The sequence below is a fragment of the Tursiops truncatus genome, chromosome 11, assembly GCF_011762595.2.
Source record: "Tursiops truncatus isolate mTurTru1 chromosome 11, mTurTru1.mat.Y, whole genome shotgun sequence".
NCBI lineage: Eukaryota > Metazoa > Chordata > Mammalia > Artiodactyla > Delphinidae > Tursiops > Tursiops truncatus.
This window is the reverse complement of record NC_047044.1, coordinates 54,014,345-54,035,472: the sequence shown is the minus strand read 5'-3', so window position 1 is coordinate 54,035,472 and position 21,128 is coordinate 54,014,345. Positions and strand designations below refer to the sequence as shown.

Below are 21,128 nucleotides of genomic sequence, written 5' to 3'. Positions count from 1 at the left end.
TACATGCAGTCGAAAATCTGCGTATAACTTACAGTCCATCTTCCCTCTATGCGGTTCCTCCATACCCAAGGTTCTGCATCCCTGGAACCAACCTCAGATTGTGTAGTACTGTAGTACTTAATGTTGAAAAAACTCCATGTATAAGTAGACCTGTGCAGTTCAAACCTATGTTGTTCAAGGGCCAACTGTATAATGAATTTCAAAGGATAAACAGTCATTATTTTCAACAATTTTTATAATAAAATGATTTTTGTATATTGCTAGCAAAATTTTGCCAGTTTTGCTCACAGTCAAGATGTGAGCAAGTGGCACAAGTGTAGATATATCTATTTCAATTGTTTTTCAGCAAAGAAGCAAGTCAAATATTGGAACCTTGTGTAAACGGCAACATTTGCCATGGATTTTTATAAAAAGAAGATTGAAGAATTTATGTCAGCTTCCCCATAAACTCAGAGGTTTTCCTAGATAGTAACTGAAGTGCTTTTAAGATAAAACACTGGAAAACAGATTCTCTGAATGTAACTCATGAAAAAGAGTCCATTTTATATTCCAATTTTATTCGCCTTTTCTGAAGAGTCACAACATTAATCTACTGGGGATAATCTAGTTAATATATTTGAAATTCCATTTATTTTTTTCTATTGATATGCATGTATTACACTTGAATATAATACAGAATTTCCAGTGTTGTTTTAAGGGACATAGTTTAAAAAATGAGAGGCATGATCTATAATTTCAAACCTAGGACAAATTCATAATTTCCAAAATAATATAGTTTTCCACTTTGTTCCAAAGAAATTAATGATATTATTACTGATGCAGAAACTCCAGCACAACTGTTACTCCTTTCTTTATGAGTTGAGACAGTCTTGAACCATTGCAAAATTCACTCAGAGCCATCTAGTTGTATATGCATAATTAAAATGCAAGGAGAAAGTCATTCCATTCCATGGACTTACGGGGCAGTATAGTTTACTTTAGTTCAATATCAAAAGCATACTTTAAAATTTATTGTTTAACAAATTTTACACTTTTAGTTATTCTGCCGAGAAAAGATTCTGGGTAATGTCTTGGTCTTTGAAAGTTGTTACCAATTTAGCCTGGAGAGCTTTGGTCTGTATGTCAGCCTCCATCATGGAAGTCAACATATACCTAATTGGCCATGTCAGTGAGTTTTAAAAAACAAAAGATGTCCACACCTTCTCTAACATAATGGAACTTCTAATAGGACAATTTCTGAAGTATCTTCCTATTAGTCTAAGATGAGTAAAACATAGAAGCTCCTCCCCCTTTACATTCTTTCAAACTATACCTTTCTACAATATCCAGAATGGCTATGCAATTTCCATTCTTCTCTCCCTCCGCATCACAAATGAAACAAAGCAGATGTAGTATAAAATTATACATTCTGCGAGTAACTTAGAAAAACAAGTACATACATGTTTAAGGCCTTGAAATATTTATAAGATTTTCCTGTAGAACTGAAGACCACAAATGTTAAAAGTACTACGAAAACGTGGACAAAGACTGACTAAAGAAATTGTTTGAACGGGACAACTGTAAGCAAATATTTATAAAATTTAGACCAAGGAAAAGAACAATTTATTCTACCAACAGACTGAATAAACAGATAGGCATTCAAACAGTCATTGGGATAGAGCAAGAGACAGCCTTTTTAGAATGAGATAGAAAGGACAGTTTAAAAAAATACTAGAAGAAATCTAAGTGAATAACTTTCAAGCTAAGAAATCAAAACCCACGTGCATCCTTGGCAATTTTTTGAAACTGAAGGTTACCTAAATACTTGACTGCTCACTGCTAATTTCTGTGAAGGGAAAAAGTAAAGATAAAAATGAAAGAAAAAGCCCACTTTAAAAAAAAAAAACAGGGCTTCCCTGGTGGCGCAGTGGTTGAGAGTCCGCCTGCCGATGCAGGGGACACGGGTTCGTGCCCCGGTCCGGGAGGATCCCACATGCCGTGGAGCGGCTGGGCCCGTGAGCCATGGCCGCTGAGCCTGCGCGTCCGGAGCCTGTGCTCCCCAGCGGGAGAGGTACCAAACAGGAGTATATAATGAAAATGGTAATTCAGTTCTAACTACTACCTATTTTACTGACAGAGAGCTGCAGCAGTGTGTTAGCCTTGGGGAAACATGTCAGCTTGTCTATACATTCTTATATGATTGATGTATTCAAATAACTTTACTTGCCAACAATAATTATTATCAATGGATATATATTTCCATTCCTTTAACAAAAGCAACTTTAAGATGTTAAAACATGTAGGCTTTCAGAGCTTCAAGATTAGGATACAAATAAATTGTCTCAGTCTACACCATGCCAGAGGAGAAGTTCGCAAAGGAAAAGTCACTGAAGCCATGTGCAGTCCTAGCCACTGAACACAGGACTCAGGAACAGGTCCATGACAGAAGGCCAGTGCACTTGGGAGACTCAGAAACAAGAAAAGCAGTCACATTTGGAGCCAAGAGCCCAAAAGGTAAGTGTCTCTGACACCATCCGGCAACGCCAACTCTTCAGACAGTAACTTCAAATCCTTTTTGCAAGTGCAATTATACAAGTTGAACACAGTTCAAATCTGATGAAATCTTCATGATATAGAAGTTCATGTCGGACTTTTAAAAAGTCTTGATTCCAAGAAGAAGCTGATTACAAGCCATGAAATCCCCTGGAAATAGCAGACTCCAGAGTGCCTCTTGTGAGCTGTATAAAAATTTTCCTTCAAGATCACCTCATGAGTTATGTTTCTGTGCTGATGTTCAATGTAATCAGCCTTGAGGATCACTTGATTTATCCTTTGTTAATGGGTTACCTGCAAAAGAAGAAGAAAATAGAATCATTTCATAACAGCCAGCATCTTAAAACTCTACACAATTAAGTATTAGAAATGAATATGTAACTCAAAATGCTGTATCAAATAAATTGGTGAATTTTAAAGGACTACCATATTTAGGTATTTATAGCTTATTAAAAGAATTATTTTCTCTATTATTTCATAATATTTTTAGAGCCCCTTGAACTATTATCCAAATGACTCCAACGGTGACCAGGAAGATCTTAACTGGTGATCTTTGCCCTTTCAGATCTGAAGAATGATTCTGGAATCCCTGTTCTTTGCACAGGCTTGGTGGACATAATAACCCAGAGATCATACACATCATGCCAGGAGTCAGTGAAGAAAAGCCTTTGGCCTCAGGAATACAATCAGACCCCATCTTCAAGAAAGCCCTTGAGATCTGGTTGCATAAAATCCGTTCTTGAAGTAGTTTAAAAGTTGAGTGCTTATTGACTCAACTGTATTTCAGAAAATTAGCCATTCATAAGGCAAAATAAACCCTATTATTTTGAGAGAAAAACAATTAATGATAGTACAATCCTTTACCAAATTTTAAAGGTGCCCAAATTTCTCATGAAATTGATTACAGCGGTATTATTAATGCTATTATACATTACTGAGGCAGATTCACACTGGATTTTTACACCTACTCAAGTCCAGAGAATGTTTGTATGCAGGAAAAAGGAATAATAGCTAGCGAGCTAGAATACCTGATACATACACAGATATCTCTATATGCATATGGAAGGAAGATGATATAGAGAGATAGATTTCTGCTGTGTCAATGAATTTCTAGTTATGCTCTTAATATCACAGTACTTAGAGTTGCCTAACAGTTCTTTTGCAGCAATGGTGAGTAACAAAAAGTGAGTTTTTAAAACTTATTGTGGATACTTTGGTTTTATTTCATTAAATGACATAGTTACTTGTCTTTTCATGAAATATTTGCCAAAAGACTGGGTTTTGTTTGGGTTGTTTATTGTTGTTCGGTCAACTATGAAAAATAGGAACATTAAACAAAACAAGAAAGGCAGCTCTAGACTTTGCTCTGCCATAGCTGGTCTCCACAGGAAGGTGTAAAATTCAAACAGGTAGGTTCTGCATGGAGGGAGCCTTCATATCTGTGTCTCGTTGGTCAGCTACCCCTCCCAAAGAAGGAGCTTCTGTCTGTGTATCTGTAGCTGCTTATGCCCGTGCACAGAGAAACTATGGAAGGAATGGAACTGTGGGTGGGAAGATACAGATGTGAAGGGTCTGCTGGCCTCTAGAGATTCTGGGAGCAGGGGATATCTTCGATAGGGAAGCAATTTCATTATCAATTTGTCTGCCATTCAATGGTCATTTTATACAAGTTGTGAGAATGGCTCCCAGCCTGGGAGTCAGTGTAAGAAGAAGGTGGGGAGGAAATGTGAAGAGTGCTATGGACATGATGTTACAGGTTGCTGATGCAGATGGCTGATCACTGTGAGAAACACAGAAATGTTATTTTTGTGATACACTTTATTGACAAACATTGATTTAATACAATCTGATTTCCACTGGCTGAGAAAATTCACCTGCCTTTTCTGAAAACTCTCTTAGTAGGCATCATTATGAAACATAATATGGGAACCAGTGCTTGAAATGACAGGAAAAAAAGAGGAAGAGAACAACTGGTTTAGCCTCAGGAGAGGTTCAACACGGGCAACTGGAGGGGCACAGTGCAATGACTCCAGGAAAGCAAGTGACACGTCCTCTTGAGCCACCGCAAGCCCAGGTTCCAAGTAATCTCTTGGTGGGTGTGGCGGACGCATTCTTACATCTTCATTCCAAGGTAAGTATTTCATCCTGCTGGTTTATATAAAGCTGAGGAGTGATTCTCTCAACCATTGATATATTTAAAGCTTTATTTTCACATAATTTTAAAAATAGACATCAAATTGACAGTATAATACCAAAGGTTTATATATCTGTAATACATTTTTCTTCCATGTCAGTAGAGGAAACATGTAAGTATACACAAACACATAACTATACAATCCACATGCCCCAGAATGTCATAAATACACATTTCTATCATGCTGTGTTTCTATCAGCTAAAATAATTGCTAGAAAACCAAACTTTAAACATGATTTAAAGAAGTGATCGTCTAAATAAGCATGGATTGAAACATAATGAAAGCTTTTCCTTATTCTCCAATTTCATGCACTATTTCCTAGTTTCCTAGTTTATTAATCCTAAAAAAAATCCACATTTTATGAGATGAAGGGTAACAACTTGTTTTCAGTATGATTTTTGTAAATCATTTGATCTTGATCAGGGGACTGTTGTGGTTCGGCACATAGAGCTCTGGATTTAGGTCAGTGTGGCAAGAATACTAATCACACTGGCTGTGTCATACAACCTCTGGGCCCTACAGCTTCCCACGTGTAAAATGGGGATAATCTTGTTAGCCTCACAGCGTTGCTATGAGGATCGAATTATTATACTTATGAAAACCTAGCTTTGTGAACTATGAAGTACTATAAAAATGAACGTTTTAGAGTTGGGATCAGTTTTTTTCAATGCATAAATATTTAACAAGAAAACCACTAAAAGTAGAATGAGAGGATCCCACTAACAGACAGACATTCACTCTCAAGTTAGAGGACTACACTTAAGGAATTCAAACAAAGGCTAAGTCATAATTTGCCCTTTTCAACGAAGTATGAATATATCAGCGCTCTCCCTGACAACTTCCAGATTTGTACCAAATGAAATGGCAAAGCCAAAGATTTAAAAACATGTAGATGATTCTGAATACAGGTACATTGTCACCAATTTTCATCACCTAATATGAAAGGTCCAAATAACACTTTAAAATTATTGTCTAAAATTCAGTACAAAAAACGCTTTTATGATTTATGTGCGCATTAAGTCCAAGTGAATCATGTTTAAATTATGACATGCTAATGGAGGAAAAAGGATTGCCATTTTACCCTTTATAGATGATAAACTGGAACTTCCTGATATGAAAGAGTTGCTTAAACAATACTTATACAATCCAACATTTAAAAATTTTGCTGTCATTCAAAAGTAAGCTTTTAGTACATCAAATTAAGCACTGCCTTATTTTTTAGAACTTAAATATTACTCTCTTTTCACTCAAGCCCATCTTTTGGAAGAGGCCAACTAGTAAAAGTTTTACCTTCAAAGGAGGCTTTTCAGCAAGTTTTCAGTGACTAAATGCAGGAGGTTGCAATAGAATCACTTTTACCGGATAGGAAATAGCATTTGCTACCATGAATTCGCTGTCTTCTGGTTCTGAGGGCAATAGATGTAAAATACTGCATGAGGGAGAGAAATGGTCCTACAATCATTACGGTTATGCCTTGAGCTTCATACACTGTAATTACTATCTCAGTAAATTTGCCTTTCCAAAGGCAGTATTTTACACAGCTGTTCTTTTTCATGCAAATTTTGTGTGTGCTGTACACCAGCCAATTCGGTAAGTGAAACTACTTGGCTGCTGAACACATGCAATAATAAATTATTATTACTATTATTATCAATATTATTTCATAAAGCACAAAGCTATCTTGGTAATGAGCCACCAGGTTGAAGAAGCTAATCTGGTAACATTAAATAAAAAGCACTGATTCTTTAAGATGAGAGCATCCATTTATTTCTTCCAGTTCAACAAATCTACTACAGGGCTCTGATTAGATTTCTCAATAATTTATGCTAAAATCATGTCTTTTTACATCTGTTCACCGATTTAAATGGCGAAACTAAAACCAGGTAAATGGCATATAAGATGCTATATTTAAAATGAAGTGAAGTCAACTATTTTAATACTGCCTGTCTTCATTTTGACCATTATGTTATATGCTCTGCCCATCTTCAAGGTAAGATAAATTAGAAAGGCTAAAAAAGGTAAAAAATTACAGAATCCATTCTGTCCCCAAGTGCAAAAGATGCTTTTATAAAGTTCTTAAAATCATTATATTCATGGAGCCTATAGTTCTTTTTCCCTGTTCAAATCATGCTGACTAGGTTGCCAATGGGAAACAACACACTATGGTAAGAGGCATAATGACAAATAGTGTGGGCTGTGCAGACAGGCTGCCTGGGTTCAAATCTCTGCCTTATCACTTTCTAACACTGTGAGGTTGATAAATTATTTAAACCCCCGAGCCTTAGTCTCCCCATGTGAAATATAAAAATGGTATTATCAGCCCTCATATGTTTGCTATTGTGATTAAATCAGATAATCCCTGCCAAGTGTCTGTCCAGGCAAATGCTTTTTAAATATTAACAGGTGGTAGCAGTACTAATTCCCAAACAAGACACAAAAGGTGATGCATAGGATGCCTATGGGAGGGGGCATTATTACTTCTTGTTTCTCTATAAACATTGATTTAATTAGTAAATTTGCTGTGTCTTATAGTAACTAAATTTGTAATTATTCATTTCGTATGCTGTTAATCAAAGTCATATATCAAGATGGAAGCACTATTGTTTTAGCTGGCTTTGGGAGAGAGACTGTCTTTTCACACAAGGTGATAGAGAGTATGTAATGGTTAAAAAGGTTATACTTTGAAGCCAGGCTGTCTAGGTTCAGTGCTTATTTCTGCTGATAACTCAGCATGTGACCTTGAGTAAAACAGCTATAATATTAGTACCTAAATCATAGAGTTGTATGAGCTGAGGAGAAAATAAGTTAATTGGTCAAATGCTTAGAACTAATATTCTAAGGCACATAATAAGCATTATGTAAGTGGTAACATTATTCAGATATGGGTACATTTCTACGCACCTAAATGCATTGAATTCCTACGTTTGCCCTCGATTATTTCTGAGCATAAGTTACTAATTTTTACAGGCAATTGCATTATTTGTTTTTCTAGTGGACCAGCTGCCATCAGACTCTACATGCAGGAAAAATATTTAGGAAACTAGTACTACACTTTAACCACCTAGGCGTAGAAATAAATGTGGTATAATTATGCCAAACAAAATGCAGATTTGTAAGTTTCCTTATTCATTATTGATGGCTCCTTTGATGTATTTGGGTTCCAGCCCATATCCCAGATTTTTTTTTAAATTTCAGTTGTTCACTCTGCCAGTCTACATATATTTGTGAAATCACTGCCAAATCGCCACAGTGTCCGTGTAAATCCTATCATATTAGCTTAACTTACAAAATATTCTTATTTTCTCCAGTGTGGTCATTAAAATCTTTTTATGAGGAACTATTGAACAATATTTATGTTCCTTTGAATATAAAATGAGTCACATACAAGAATAGAAGAGACAATGCATTATGAACGTAAGTCAATTTCATTTTTAAAAAAAATTTTCACTAAAATACCCAGGTTATTAGAGAAACAAACATTTATCTTTAGACTGATGGACATTCTTTAAATAATTGGAAGGCAAGGAATAGGTGGCAGTATTTCTGAAAGGAGGCAGCAGATTAAAATGCAGTGCATGTCAGATTTTTATAATACAGCCACTTAACATCATAGATAGGCATCATTTCAAACTAATATTCCAATAATCTAACTTATTCGATATAGGTAAAAAGGAAGACTAGAATACCCTCATGCTAAATGCCGATCTTTTAATTAATTAATTTCTTTATTAATGTATAATTGACATACATTGTATTAGTTTCAGGTATATAACATAAGGCACTCTACCATTTAAAATCTTTCTGAGTCAGTAAATGGATTCTTAAAGCAATCCCATTTTTTTTAACCACTAAATGCTGATTTGAATGAACTATTCCTTGCTTGGAAAATAATTGCTGCTTCACTGCAAATGTATTTTTTTAATGTAGCTTTTACAAGTACATGACTTCTTGCTTCACTTTTTGTGTACTAAATGTGCAATTAAAACATCATGACTCTGACTCTGCAGCAGCAGGTTTTCTCATTTAAGCTGGAGAAAAGCTGCCATTGAGTTGGTCGTAACTGTACATGAACGCACTTGTGCTTTCTTAGAGCACCTTATGCAATGAGGTATTATGAAATGGAAGACTCCTATTGGTCTGAAATAATCATTTAAGAGCAAGCTGACCAGACAGCTTTTAAGTATAGATGAGGCAGTTTAAGGCAATGACATATGAATCACCTTCATAAACATACACACCTATGTAAAAAATTAAGCCTCTATTTTACCTTCATGCTGGTGAAAGTGATTCCTATAAGCCCTGAAAACTACTGCATTTTCATACCGCAGTTTCATTTTCCTTCCTAAGAATGGCTGGTGCTGTGGCTTGGCCTCCACATTTAACATTTGCGGCACCAAAGCCAATCTGTTTCATACTTTGGCTGGGGTCAATATTGCCACTAACTGACCTTGTTATCCGTTCTATGAATTCTCAAAAAATTTATCTCAAAAAATTTAACAGCCTTGGGTGATTGGGAATAGTCATTTCAAACAACAGAGCATTTCTGTAGCTACCTGATTCTATTCTGTAACATCTTAAGGAAAAACCCAAACCTTTTTGCCAACCCAGTATTTAGGTGTACCTCAGTGTGGGTCCCGGTTTGGAAGCGGAAAATGTCATAGAGTCTTCCTAGACTTCTGGAAAAGAAAACAGAGCACCAGACTGACTGAGAAGAGGTGGGCTTGTTTTGATAAGAGTTTATAAGTGTTACAAGCTTCTGGTTTTAGAACTTTGGACAAGTCACTTAAAAATCTCTCAACCTCCCTGGTTCGTTCATACCTGTCAAACAAGCTGGCTAGACTTAGTGAGTTTCTAATTCCCTTCTATCCCCAAGGATAATGAGGACTAATTCAAAATGGTATAAAATTTTATCCCGATTACTTTATTATTTACTTGATTACCTGATTACCTTATTTATTACCTAAATTCATTGGTGGTATAACCACTATATAGACTTCATTTTACTAAAAAACCTGTATTAGAATGCAGGACTAGTGAGCTTTTGCCACAAATACATCTGTCAGTGGCTTTCAGCTTCCTGTGCTGTGCAAATGAAGATCTCAACTAGAAATGAGTCTTTGGAACAGATGGACTTGCACCATTTCTTGGAACTTTGAAAGCTGTACAGTGTGCCTGCCATGAACTCTTCTATGTGACTCATGAAAGCAGATGACTGTTTGCACTTCCATTTATGCACATTCATCCACTCGGAGGCAGATCAACTGACTCTCTCTGGATGACATTAACTGTTAGCATTCCCTGACTTCTCTTTGGGTAGTTAATAAGTTCCTTTGGGACATTAAGAAAATTTAAGACTTTCCTACGTCTCCTGGCTTTCTACCATATATACATTCCATTTAATCCAGGTGGCAAAACAACAAAAATTTAGATAATTTTGAAAGACAACAGTATAATGGTATTACACTGTTTAAAGAAACATCATAAAGTCCTTAAACTGGGAAAACAATTAGTTTGAATGCTTTGAGGAAAGCTGAATAGATTTTTACAGATATTATTCCATATACCAGTGAGTTCACACATTTTTAGAGACGGTTGAAACTTTGAACTCAGTTGGAAGGCACTTTTCCTGCTAAATTTGATAGTAGGTTCATTTCTTTAGACTCACCTCACATATGTAAAGAAGTAATTTGAATTGATAGTTTTTAATCCAATTTCTGTTGTAAAGACTTACTTTAAAAGTTTACATCTGGTCAAGTATCACAGTCAAGAATTTCAGCCTCACTGCATATAAGGGCTAACAGAAGTAAGCAATAAAAATTGTGTTTATAAGGTGAATTTAAGATAAGTGGAATTTGGGAGGAAGGATTGAAACTTGGAAGGAATCTGTCTTAGTAGCCTAGGAATTACTAAGAGAGAAACATTTTCTCTTAGCTTCCTGGTTGGTTTGAGTTATAAATACAACTTTTCCTTGAGACACCTGTCTGCATAAAGAATATGTTGCTTTCATTTTGAAAAGAACTTGGTGTAACTTGTGGAAGAACGAGGCTAGTACCGTGCCTTAAGTAGCACGCACACACACACACACACACACACACACACACACACACACACACACACTCTCCTTTCCATCCCTATCTTCTGCCATAAAATTAAGTTTAGAGATGACCAATCTATATGCAGTACATTTTTGGGAAAAAATGTTTCTCTAAGTTATAAAAACTAGAATCCATTTTGTGAAGGATAGGGCAGCATAGGCAGTGATGTTTACTATGTTGGGGGTGTTTGATTTTTTTTTTTTTTTCCTATTTCCCAGATATATTTCTCCCTTTAAAAAAAATAGTCATGAGGGGTGCTGGGAATATGGTGGAAGAGTAAGACGCGGAGATCACCTTCCTCCCCACAGATACACCAGAAATACATCTACACGTGGAACAACTCCTACAGAACACCTACTGAATGCCGTCAGAAGACCTCAGACCTCCCAAAAGGCAAGAACCCCCCCCCACGTACCTGGGTAGGGCAAAAGAAAATAAAGAAAAAACAGAAACAAAAGAATAGGGACGGTACCTGCACCAGTGGGAGGGAGCTGTGAAGGAGGAAAAGTTTCCACACACTAGGAAGCCCCTTCACGGGCGGAGACTGTGGGAGGAGGAGGGGGGAGCTTCGGAGCCGCGGAGGAGAGCACAGCAACAGGGGTGCGGAGGGCAAAGCGGGGAGATTCCCGCACAGAGGATCGGTGCCGACCGGCACTCACCAGCCCGAGAGGCTTGTCTGCTCACCCGCTGGGGCGGGCGGGGCTGTGAGCTGAGGCTCGGGTTTCGGTGGGAGCGCAGGGAGAGGACTGGGGTTGGCGGCTTGAACATAGCCTGAAGGGGTTAGTGCACCACGGCTAGCCGGGAGGGAGTCCGGGGAAAAGTCTGGACCTGCCGAAGAGGCAAGAGACCTTTTCTTCCCTCTGTTTCCTGGTACGCGAGGAGAGGGGTTTAAGAGCGCTGCTTAAAGGAGCCCGAGACGGGCGCGAGCCGCGGCTAAAAGCGCAAACCCCAGAGACGGGCATGAGACGCTAAGGCTGCTGCTGCCACCACCAAGGGGCCTGTGTGCGAGCACAGGTCACTATCCCCACCCCTCTTCCCGGGAGCCTGTGCAGCCCCCTGCTGCCAGGTTCCCGGGATCCAGGGACAACTTTCCCGGGAGAACGCACGGCGCGCCTCAGGCTGGTGCAACGTCACGCCGGCCTTTGCCGCCACAGGCTCGCTCCGCACTCCGTGCCCCTCCCTCCCCCCCGGCCTGAGTGAGCCAGAGCCCCCGAGTCAGCGGCTCCTTTAACCCCGTCCTGTCTGAGCCAAAAACAGATGCCCTCCTGCGACCTACACGCAGAGGTGGGGCCAAATCCAAGCTGAATCCCGGGAGCTGTGCAAACAAAGAAGAGAAAGGGAAATCTCTCCCAGCACCCTCAGGAGCAGCGGATTAAAGCTCCACAATCAACTTGATGTGCCCTGCATCTGTGGAATACATGAATAGACAACGAATCATCCCAAATTGAGGAGGTGGACTTCGAGAGCAAGATCTATGATTTTTTCCCGTTTTCCTCTTTTTGTGAATGTGTATGGGTATGCTTCTGTGTGAGAACTTGTCTGTATAGCTTTGCTTCCACCATTTGTCCTAGGGTTCTATCCGTCCATTGTTTTTTTAAAATTTTTTTCTTAATTAATTTTAATTTTAATAACTCTATTATACTTTACCTTCGTTCCGTCTTTCTTTCTTTCTTTCCTTCCTTCCCTCCTTTAGACAACGAATCATCCCAAATTGAGGAGGTGGACTTTGAGAGCAAGATTTATGATTTTTTCCCCTTTACCTCTTTTTGTAAGGGTGTATGTGTATGATTCTGTGTAAGATTTTGTCTGTATAGCTTTGCTTCCAACATTTATCCTAAGGTTCTATCCGTCCCTTTTTCTTTTCTAAATAATTATTTTTTAATTCAATAACTTTATTATACTTTATTTTACTGTATCTCCTTTCTTTGTCTTTTTTCCTTCCTTCTCTCCTTCCTTCCTTCCTTCCTCCCTCCCTCCTTTACTTTTTGCCTTCTTTCCTTTTCTTCTTCCTTCCTTCCCTCCTTTCTTTCTTCCTTTCTTTCTTTCTCTCTTTCTTTCTTTCTTCATACTTCCACTAATTCTCTCTACTTTTTCTCCCTTTTATTCTGAGCCGTGTGGATGAAAGGCTCTTGGTTCTCCAGCCAGGAGTCAGGGCTCTGCCTCTGAGGTGGGAGAGCCAACTTCAGGACACTGGACAACAAGAGACCTCCCAGCTCCACATAATATCAAATGGCAAAAATCTCCCAGAGACTTCCATCTTAACACCAGCACCCAGCTTCATTCAACGACCAGCAAGCTACAGTGCTGGACAACCTATGCCAAGCAACTAGCAAGACAGGAACACAACCCCACCCATTAGCAGAGAGGCTGCCTAAAATCATAATAAGTCCACAGACACCCCAAAACACACCACCAGACGTGGACCTGCCCACTAGAGAGACAAGATCCAGCCTCATCCACCACAACACAGGCACAAGTCCCCTCAACCAGGAAGCCTACACAACCCACTGAACCAACCTTACCCACTGGAGACAGACATCAAAAACAATGGGAACTATGAACCTGCAGCCTGCAAAAAGGAGACCCCCAAACACAGTAAGATAAGCAAAATGAGAAGACAGAAAAACACACCACAGATGAAGGAGCAAGATAAAAATGCACCAGACCTAACAAATGAAGAGGAAATAGGCAGTCTCCCTGAAAAAGAATTCAGAATAATGATAGTAAGGATGATCCAAAATCTTGGAAATAGAATGGACAAAATGCAAGAAACAGTTAACAAGGACCTAGAAGAAATAAAGATGAAACAAGCAACCATGAACAACACAATAAATGAAATTAAAAGTACTCTAGATGGGATCAATAGCAGAATAACTGAGGCAGAAGAATGGATAAGTGACCTGGAAGATAAAATAGTGGAAATAACTACTGCAGAGCAGAATAAAGAAAAAAGAATGAAACGAACTGAGGACAGTCTCAGAGACCTCTGGGACAACATTAAATGCACCAACATTCGAATTATAGGGGTTCCAGAAGAAGAAGAGAAAAAGAAAGGGACTGAGAAAATATTTGAAGAGATGATAGTTGAAAACTTCCCTAATATGGGAAAGGAAATACTTAATCAAGTCCAGGAAGCACAGAGAGTCCCATACATGAAAAATCCAAGGAGAAACACACCAAGACACATATTAATCAAACTGTCAAAAATTAAATACAAAGCATATTAAAAGCAGCAAGGGAAAAACAGTAAATAACACACAAGGGAATCCTCATAAGGTTAACAGCTGATCTCTCAGCAGAAACCCTGCTAGCCAGAAGGGAGTGGCAGGACATACTGAAAGTGATGAAGGAGAAAAACCTGCAACCAAGATTACTCTACCCAGCAAGGATCTCATTCAGATTCGATGGAGAAATTAAATCCTTTACAGAAAAGCAAAAGCTGAGAGAGTTCAGCACCACCAAGCCAGCTTTACAACAAATGCTAAAGGAACTTCTCTAGACAAGAAACACAAGAGAAGGAAAAGACCTATAATAATGAACCCAAAACAATTTAGAAAATGGGAATAGGAGCATACATATCGATAATTACCATAAATGTAAATAGACTAAATGCTCCCACCAAAAGACACAGATTGGCTGAATGGATACGAAAACAAGACCCTTATATATGCTGTCTACAAGGGACCCACTTCAGACCTAGAGACGCATACAGACTGAAAGTAAGGGGATGGAAAAAGGTATTCCATGCAAATGGAAACCAAAAGAAAGCTGGAGTAGCAATTCTCATTTCAGACAAAATAGACTCTAAAATAAAGACTATTAGAAGAGACGAAGAAGGACACTACATAATGATCAAGGGATCAATCCAAGAAGAAGATATAACAATTGTAAATATTTATGCACCCAACATAGGAGCACCTCAATACATAAGGCAAATACTAACAGCCATAAAAGGGGAAATCGACAGTAACACATTCATAGTAGGGGACTTTAACACCCCACTTTCACCAATGGACAGATCATCCAAAATGAAAATAAACAAGGAAACACAAGCTTTAAATGATACATTAAACAAGATGGACTTAATTGATATTTATAGGACACTCCATCCAAAAACAACAGAATACACATTTTTCTCAAGTGCTCATGGAACGTTCTCCAGGATAGATCATATCTTGGGTCACAAATCAAGCCTTGGTAAAGTTAAGAAAATTGAAATTGTATCAAGTATCTTTTCTGACCACAATGCCATGAGACTAGATATCAGTTAAAGGAAAAGATCTGTAAAAAATACAAACACATGGAGGCTAAACAATACACTGCTTAATAACGAAGTGATCACTGAAGAAATCAAAGAGGAAATCAAAAAATACCTAGAAACAAATGACAATGGAGACACAATGACCCGAAACCTATGGGATGCAGCAAAAGCAGTTTTAAGACGGAAGTTTATAGCAATACAAGCCCACCTTAAGAAGCAGGAAACATCTCAAATAAACAACCTAAACTTGCACCTCAAGCAATTAGAGAAAGAAGAACAAAAAAAAACCCCAAAGCTAGCAGAAGGAAAGAAATCATAAAAATCAGATCAGAAATAAATGAAAAGGAAATGAAGGAAACAATAGCAAAGATCAATAAAACTAAAAGCTGGTTCTTTGAGAAGATAAACAAAATAGATAAACCATTAGCCAGACTCATCAAGAAAATAAGGGAGAAGACTCAAATCAATAGAATTAGAAATGAAAAAGGAGAAGTAACAACTGACACTGCAGAAATAAAAAAGATCATGAGAGCTTATTACAAGCAACTCTATGCCAATAAAATGAACAATCTGGAAGAAATGGACAAATTCTTAGAAATGCACAACCTGCCAAGACTGAATCAGGAAGAAATATGAACAGACCAATCACAAGCACTGAAATTGAAACTGTGATTAAAAATGTTCCAACAAACAAAAGCCCAGGACCAGATGGCTACACAGGCGAATTCTATCAAACATTTAGAGAAGAGCTAACACCTATCCTTCTCAAACTCTTCCAAAATATAACAGAGGGAGGAACACTCCCAAATTCCTTCTACGAGGCCGCCATCACCTTGATACCAAAACCAGACAAGGATGTCACAAAGAAAGAAAACTACAGGCCAATATCACTGATGAACATAGATGCAAAAATCCTCAACAAAATACTAACAAACAGAATCCAACAGCACATTAAAAGGATCATACACCATGATCAAGTGGGGTTTATTCCAGGAATGCAAGGATTCTTCAATATACGCAAATCTATCAATGTGATACACCATATTAACAAACTGAAGGAGAAAAACCATATGATCATCTAAATAAATGCAGAGAAAGCTTTTGACAAAATTCAACACCCATTTATGATAAAAACCCTGCAGAAAGTAGGCATAGAGGGAACTTTCATCAACATAATAAAGCCCATATATGACAAGCCCACAGCCAACATCATCCTCAATGGTTAAAAACTGAAAGCATTTCCACTAAGATCAGGAACAAGACAAGGTTGCCCACTCTCAGCACTCTTATTCAACATAGTTTTGGAAGTTTTAGCCACAGCAATCAGAGAAGAAAAGGAAATAAAAGGAATCCAAATCGGAAAAGAAGAAGTAAAGCTGTCACTGTTTGCAGATGACATGATACTATACATAGAGAATCCTAAAGATGCTACCAGAAAACTACTAGAGCTAATCAATGAATTTGGTAAAGTAACAGGATACAAAATTAATGCACAGAAATCTCTGGCATTCCTATACACTAATGATGAAAAATCTGAAAGTGAAATCAAGAAAACACTCCCATTTACCATTGCAACAAAAAGAATAAAATATCTAGGAATAAACCTACCTAAGGAGACAAAAGACCTGTATGCAGAAAATTATATGACACTGATGAAAGAAATTAAAGATGATACAAATAGATGGAGAGATATACCATGTTCTTGGATTGGAAGAATCAACATTGTGAAAATGACTCTACTACCCAAAGCAATCTATAGATTCAATGCAATCCGTATCAAACTACCACTGGCATTTTTCACAGAACTAGAACAAAAAATTTCACAATTTGTATGGAAACACAAAAGACCCCGAATAGCCAAAGCAATCTTGATAACGAAAAAGAGAGCTGGAGGAATCAGGCTCCCTGACTGCAAACTATACTACAAAGCTACAGTCATCAAGACAGTATGGTACTGGCACAAAAACAGAAAGATAGATCAATGGAACAGGATAGAAAGCCCAGAGATAAACCCACGCACATATGGTCACCTTATCTTTGATAAAGGTGGCAGGAATGTACAGTGGAGAAAGGACAGCCTCTTCAATAAGTGGTGCTGGCAAAACTGGACAGGTACATGTGAAAGTATGAGATTAGATCACTCCCTAACACCATACACAAAAATAAGCTCAAGATGCATTAAAGACCTAAATGTAAGGCCAGAAACTATCAAACTCTTAGAGGAAAACATAGAACACTCTATGACATAAATCACAGCAAGATCCTTTCTGATCCACCTCCTAGAGAAATGGAACTAAAAACAAAAATTAACAAATGGGACCCAATGAAACTTCAAAGCTTTTGCACAGAAAAGGAAACCATAAACAAGACCAAAAGACAACCCTCAGAATGGAAGAAAATATTTGCAAATGCAGCAGCTGACCAAGGATTAATCTCCAAAATTTACAAGCAGCTCATGTAGCTCAATAACAAAAAAACAAACAACCCAATCTAAAAATGGGCAGAAGACCTAAATAGACATTTCTCCAAAGAAGATATACAGACTGCCAAGAAACACATGAAAGAATGCTCAACATCATTAATCATTAGAGAAATGCAAATCAAACCACAATGAGATATCATCTCACACCAGTCAGAATAGCCATCATCAAAAAATCTAGAAACAATAAATGCTGGAGAGGGTGTGGAGAAAAGGGAACACTCTTGCACTGCTGGTTGGAATGTGAATTGGTTCAGCCACTATGGAGAACAGTATGGAGTTTCCTTAAAAAACTACAAACAGAACTACCATATGACCCAGCAATCCCACTACTGGGCATATACCCTGAGAAAACCAAAATTCAAAAAGAGTCATGTACCAAAATGTTCATTGCAGCTCTATTTACAATAGCCCAGAGATGGAAACAACCTAAGTGCCCATCATCAAATGACTGGAGAAAAAAGTTGTGGCACATATATACAATGGAATATTAGCCATAAAAAGAAACGAAATTGAGCTATTTGTAATGAGGTGGATAGACCTAGAGTCTGTCATACAGAGTGAAGTAAGTCAGAAAGAGAAAGACAAATACCATATGCTAGCACATATATGTGGAATTTAAGAAAAAAAAATGTCACGAAGAACCTAGGGGAAAGACAGGAATAAAGACACAGACCTACTGGAGAACAGACTTGAGGATATGGGGAGGGGGAAGGGTGAGCTGTGACAGGGCGGGAGGGAGGCATGGACATATTTACACTAACAAACGTGGGGTAGATAGCTGGTGGGAAGCGGCCACATGACAAAGGGATATCGGCTTGGTGCTTTGTGACCGCCTGGAGGTGTGGGATGGGGAGGGTGGGAGGGAGGGAGACGCAAGAGGGAAGAGATATGGGAGCGTGTGTATATGTATAACTGATTCACTTTGCTGTGGAGCGGAAACTGACACACCATTGTAAAGTAATTATGCTCCAATAAAGATGTTAAAAAATAGTAATAATAAAAAAATAATAAAAATCGTCATAATCCATTAGTCTCAAATTCCCAAAGTTGATCAAAATATGAATCTTTAAATCTAGCCAATTCTAATTACTTAGATGCTGTTATGACATAGCTTATTCAATTAAGGGGCAATTTAAATATAGAAAAAATGAACCATTAGGTAAGACCACAATCTTCATTTGGTTTATGGAGATTTGGTGAAAGTTTGATGGCTCAGTGCTTTTCATGCTAATTTCCAAACTAATAGGTCGAACACTGACAGAGGTCCACTTATACCCAAGATTTTGTTTTACCCATTTCATGTTCTTGGGAAAACAATATGTTAGCTGCAGGGTCATTTTAGGTGACAATATTAGGTTCACCAATAATGACATATTGGCTATTTGTGGCCAGTTTCTTGGCCTCATATCAAAGAATGATGCTTCCCTACCCCTTTCTTATGAAAGATAACTCAGTGTCTTCTTTACTGACCACTGAAGCAGTTCTTTACCTTTGATCCCTAAAGCTGTATCAAGTTCATCTTTTCTCTGAAATCAGGGGCACCTGGAATGCTAATGGTAATTATAAGAAAGAATAGGTTACAGTTAATCCTGCAACACGATGTACACACCTGCTGCTCTGTGAGAAATAAACCGAGACGAGAGCTTATTTCTGGAGTTGTTTTGAATCTTTACTCCTCAACGAAACTTCTGTCCCTTCCTTAAAATGCCACCAACGCTAGGATTCGCCATACTAGTGCTCCAACATGGAGCCAGAATATTAGTGTGGAAAAATCAAAAACTGTCATCAGGCACAGTAGAAACCTTCTCTTTCTACTTCTCCATTCAAACTTGAAGAGTTTTACACGTTTGCTTAAGGAACAAACACATGTCAGGTACTCCACTGTTCAAAAGATTATTACAGGAAACAAACCTGGGCAAAAGGGAATATTTCAACAAGCAGAAAGGGACAGCAAGACAATAACTTCCTTTACCTCCATAAAAGCCCACAATGGGGACAGTTTTGCACCTCTCCTAGAGGATTATAAACTCTTAGAACATTTTTTTTTTATTTCAGAGAAACACATACCCATAAACGGTACCTAAAATAAACAGCTTTTAAGAGAAATTGATATAAGGATAGTAAACATTTCTCATGACTATTTTGGGAAGCATTCTGCACAAATGTAAGAAAAGAATTCATTTAAAATCAAGGAAGAAAGTATATAGAAATCAACAGACAACCACTTTAACATAAAAGGGTAAAAGAATTGTAGAAACATTATGTAGTAATATTCAATTAGAATTCAGACTTAATATTTGCAAGCTTAACCATTCATAGTTTGCCTGAACATCTATGTATATCGTAGTTTGTAATCTGCTGAAGCATGACCCTGAATCATACATATTTTAATGCTGATAAACGAGGCCAAGTCATTTAACCAATGTGTGGGTCTAGCCACCCATGGGCACTCACTTCTAAAGCCAGCTTTGTTCTCTACTCATCAACTGTGTAATCCTCAGTAACAGTCTGAATGGGATTCATGGTATTTTTCAGTTGTAATTTGTGACATTCTGTAGATAGACTTTCAAAAGTTTTCTTTATAATCTGTCTTTCCCAAAGTACTCCAAAGGTATAAAACATGTACTATTTGATTTTCAAATATTTGAATAATTTAATATTGGAGAGTATAACATGAAAAATAAATCATATGAGGGAATGGCTAGTAATTAGGATCAGATAACAGAAGGTTTTGGTAAGATGAATCAAAAGTAAAGTAAAACATTTCCTACATAAGTTTGAGAGCTCAGGATGGTTAAAATTAATAGCAGAAAATAGACTAATCATGTCATAATATAAAAAGATATTTTCCAATTTTGAAAAAAGCTTGAGTCTTTGAGCAATAAGTACAGATTCCTCTTCCCCATCATTGTTAATCTTGGCCTCTCTCTACCTAAGCAGAAAATGTAAGACTAAAATGATTGAGGAACAACAGAACTTTTGGGTTCTGGTCACATTTACTTGACTTTATCCAAATATATCAGGGCCAACATAGTCATGAAGTGGATCAGTGTCATGACTTGCCATGGTCACATGTGACTGAAGATAAAAGATGAAGCTGGAGAAAATTTAGAGGAGCTTCATATTTTTTAGAAAAAGCAAGGAACAGATGGATAAATATACCACTTAATATATCCAGGCCTCCATTTTCTTCACATTGTTCAGAAACATGGAAAGCCTCTCAGGAATGTTAATTTCACTTCTCCCCACTGAATATTTTGAACAATGATACCAATTTTCTCCAGATGTTTTCTCTTTCATCAGTTTCTAGATCCTAGTCATCTTTTTATTTAGTTCCCCACTCTCTGTCTCACTGTCATTACTTTAATTGAGGTCTTTATTCCATCTGGTTTGTAGAATTGGAATAACCTCCCAATTTGTCTCCCTGATTTGTCTTGTCCTTCGCAGTGTCTGCTCCTCCTCTTTGCTATCATCATTCCCGAAAAGTCTATAAAGATGTCCTGTCATAGAAGGAAATCTAAATTCTTGCTGGTAATACAGAAGGTCCTTTATGATAAGACCTC

The 21,128-nt window shown here is 37.7% G+C and overlaps 1 protein-coding gene across 1 annotated transcript in view; it reads right to left on the bottom strand.

Annotated features, from left to right (window-relative positions):
* Positions 1 to 516: 516 nt before the first annotated feature.
* Positions 517 to 21,128, bottom strand: part of TAFA2 (TAFA chemokine like family member 2) — a 165,467-nt gene continuing 144,855 nt past the window's right edge. The window contains exon 4 of the mRNA XM_019952119.3: positions 517 to 2,826. Coding sequence (XP_019807678.1) covers positions 2,815 to 2,826 — 12 coding nt within the window. The 3' untranslated portion in view covers positions 517 to 2,814. The remainder of the gene's footprint in view (positions 2,827 to 21,128) is intronic.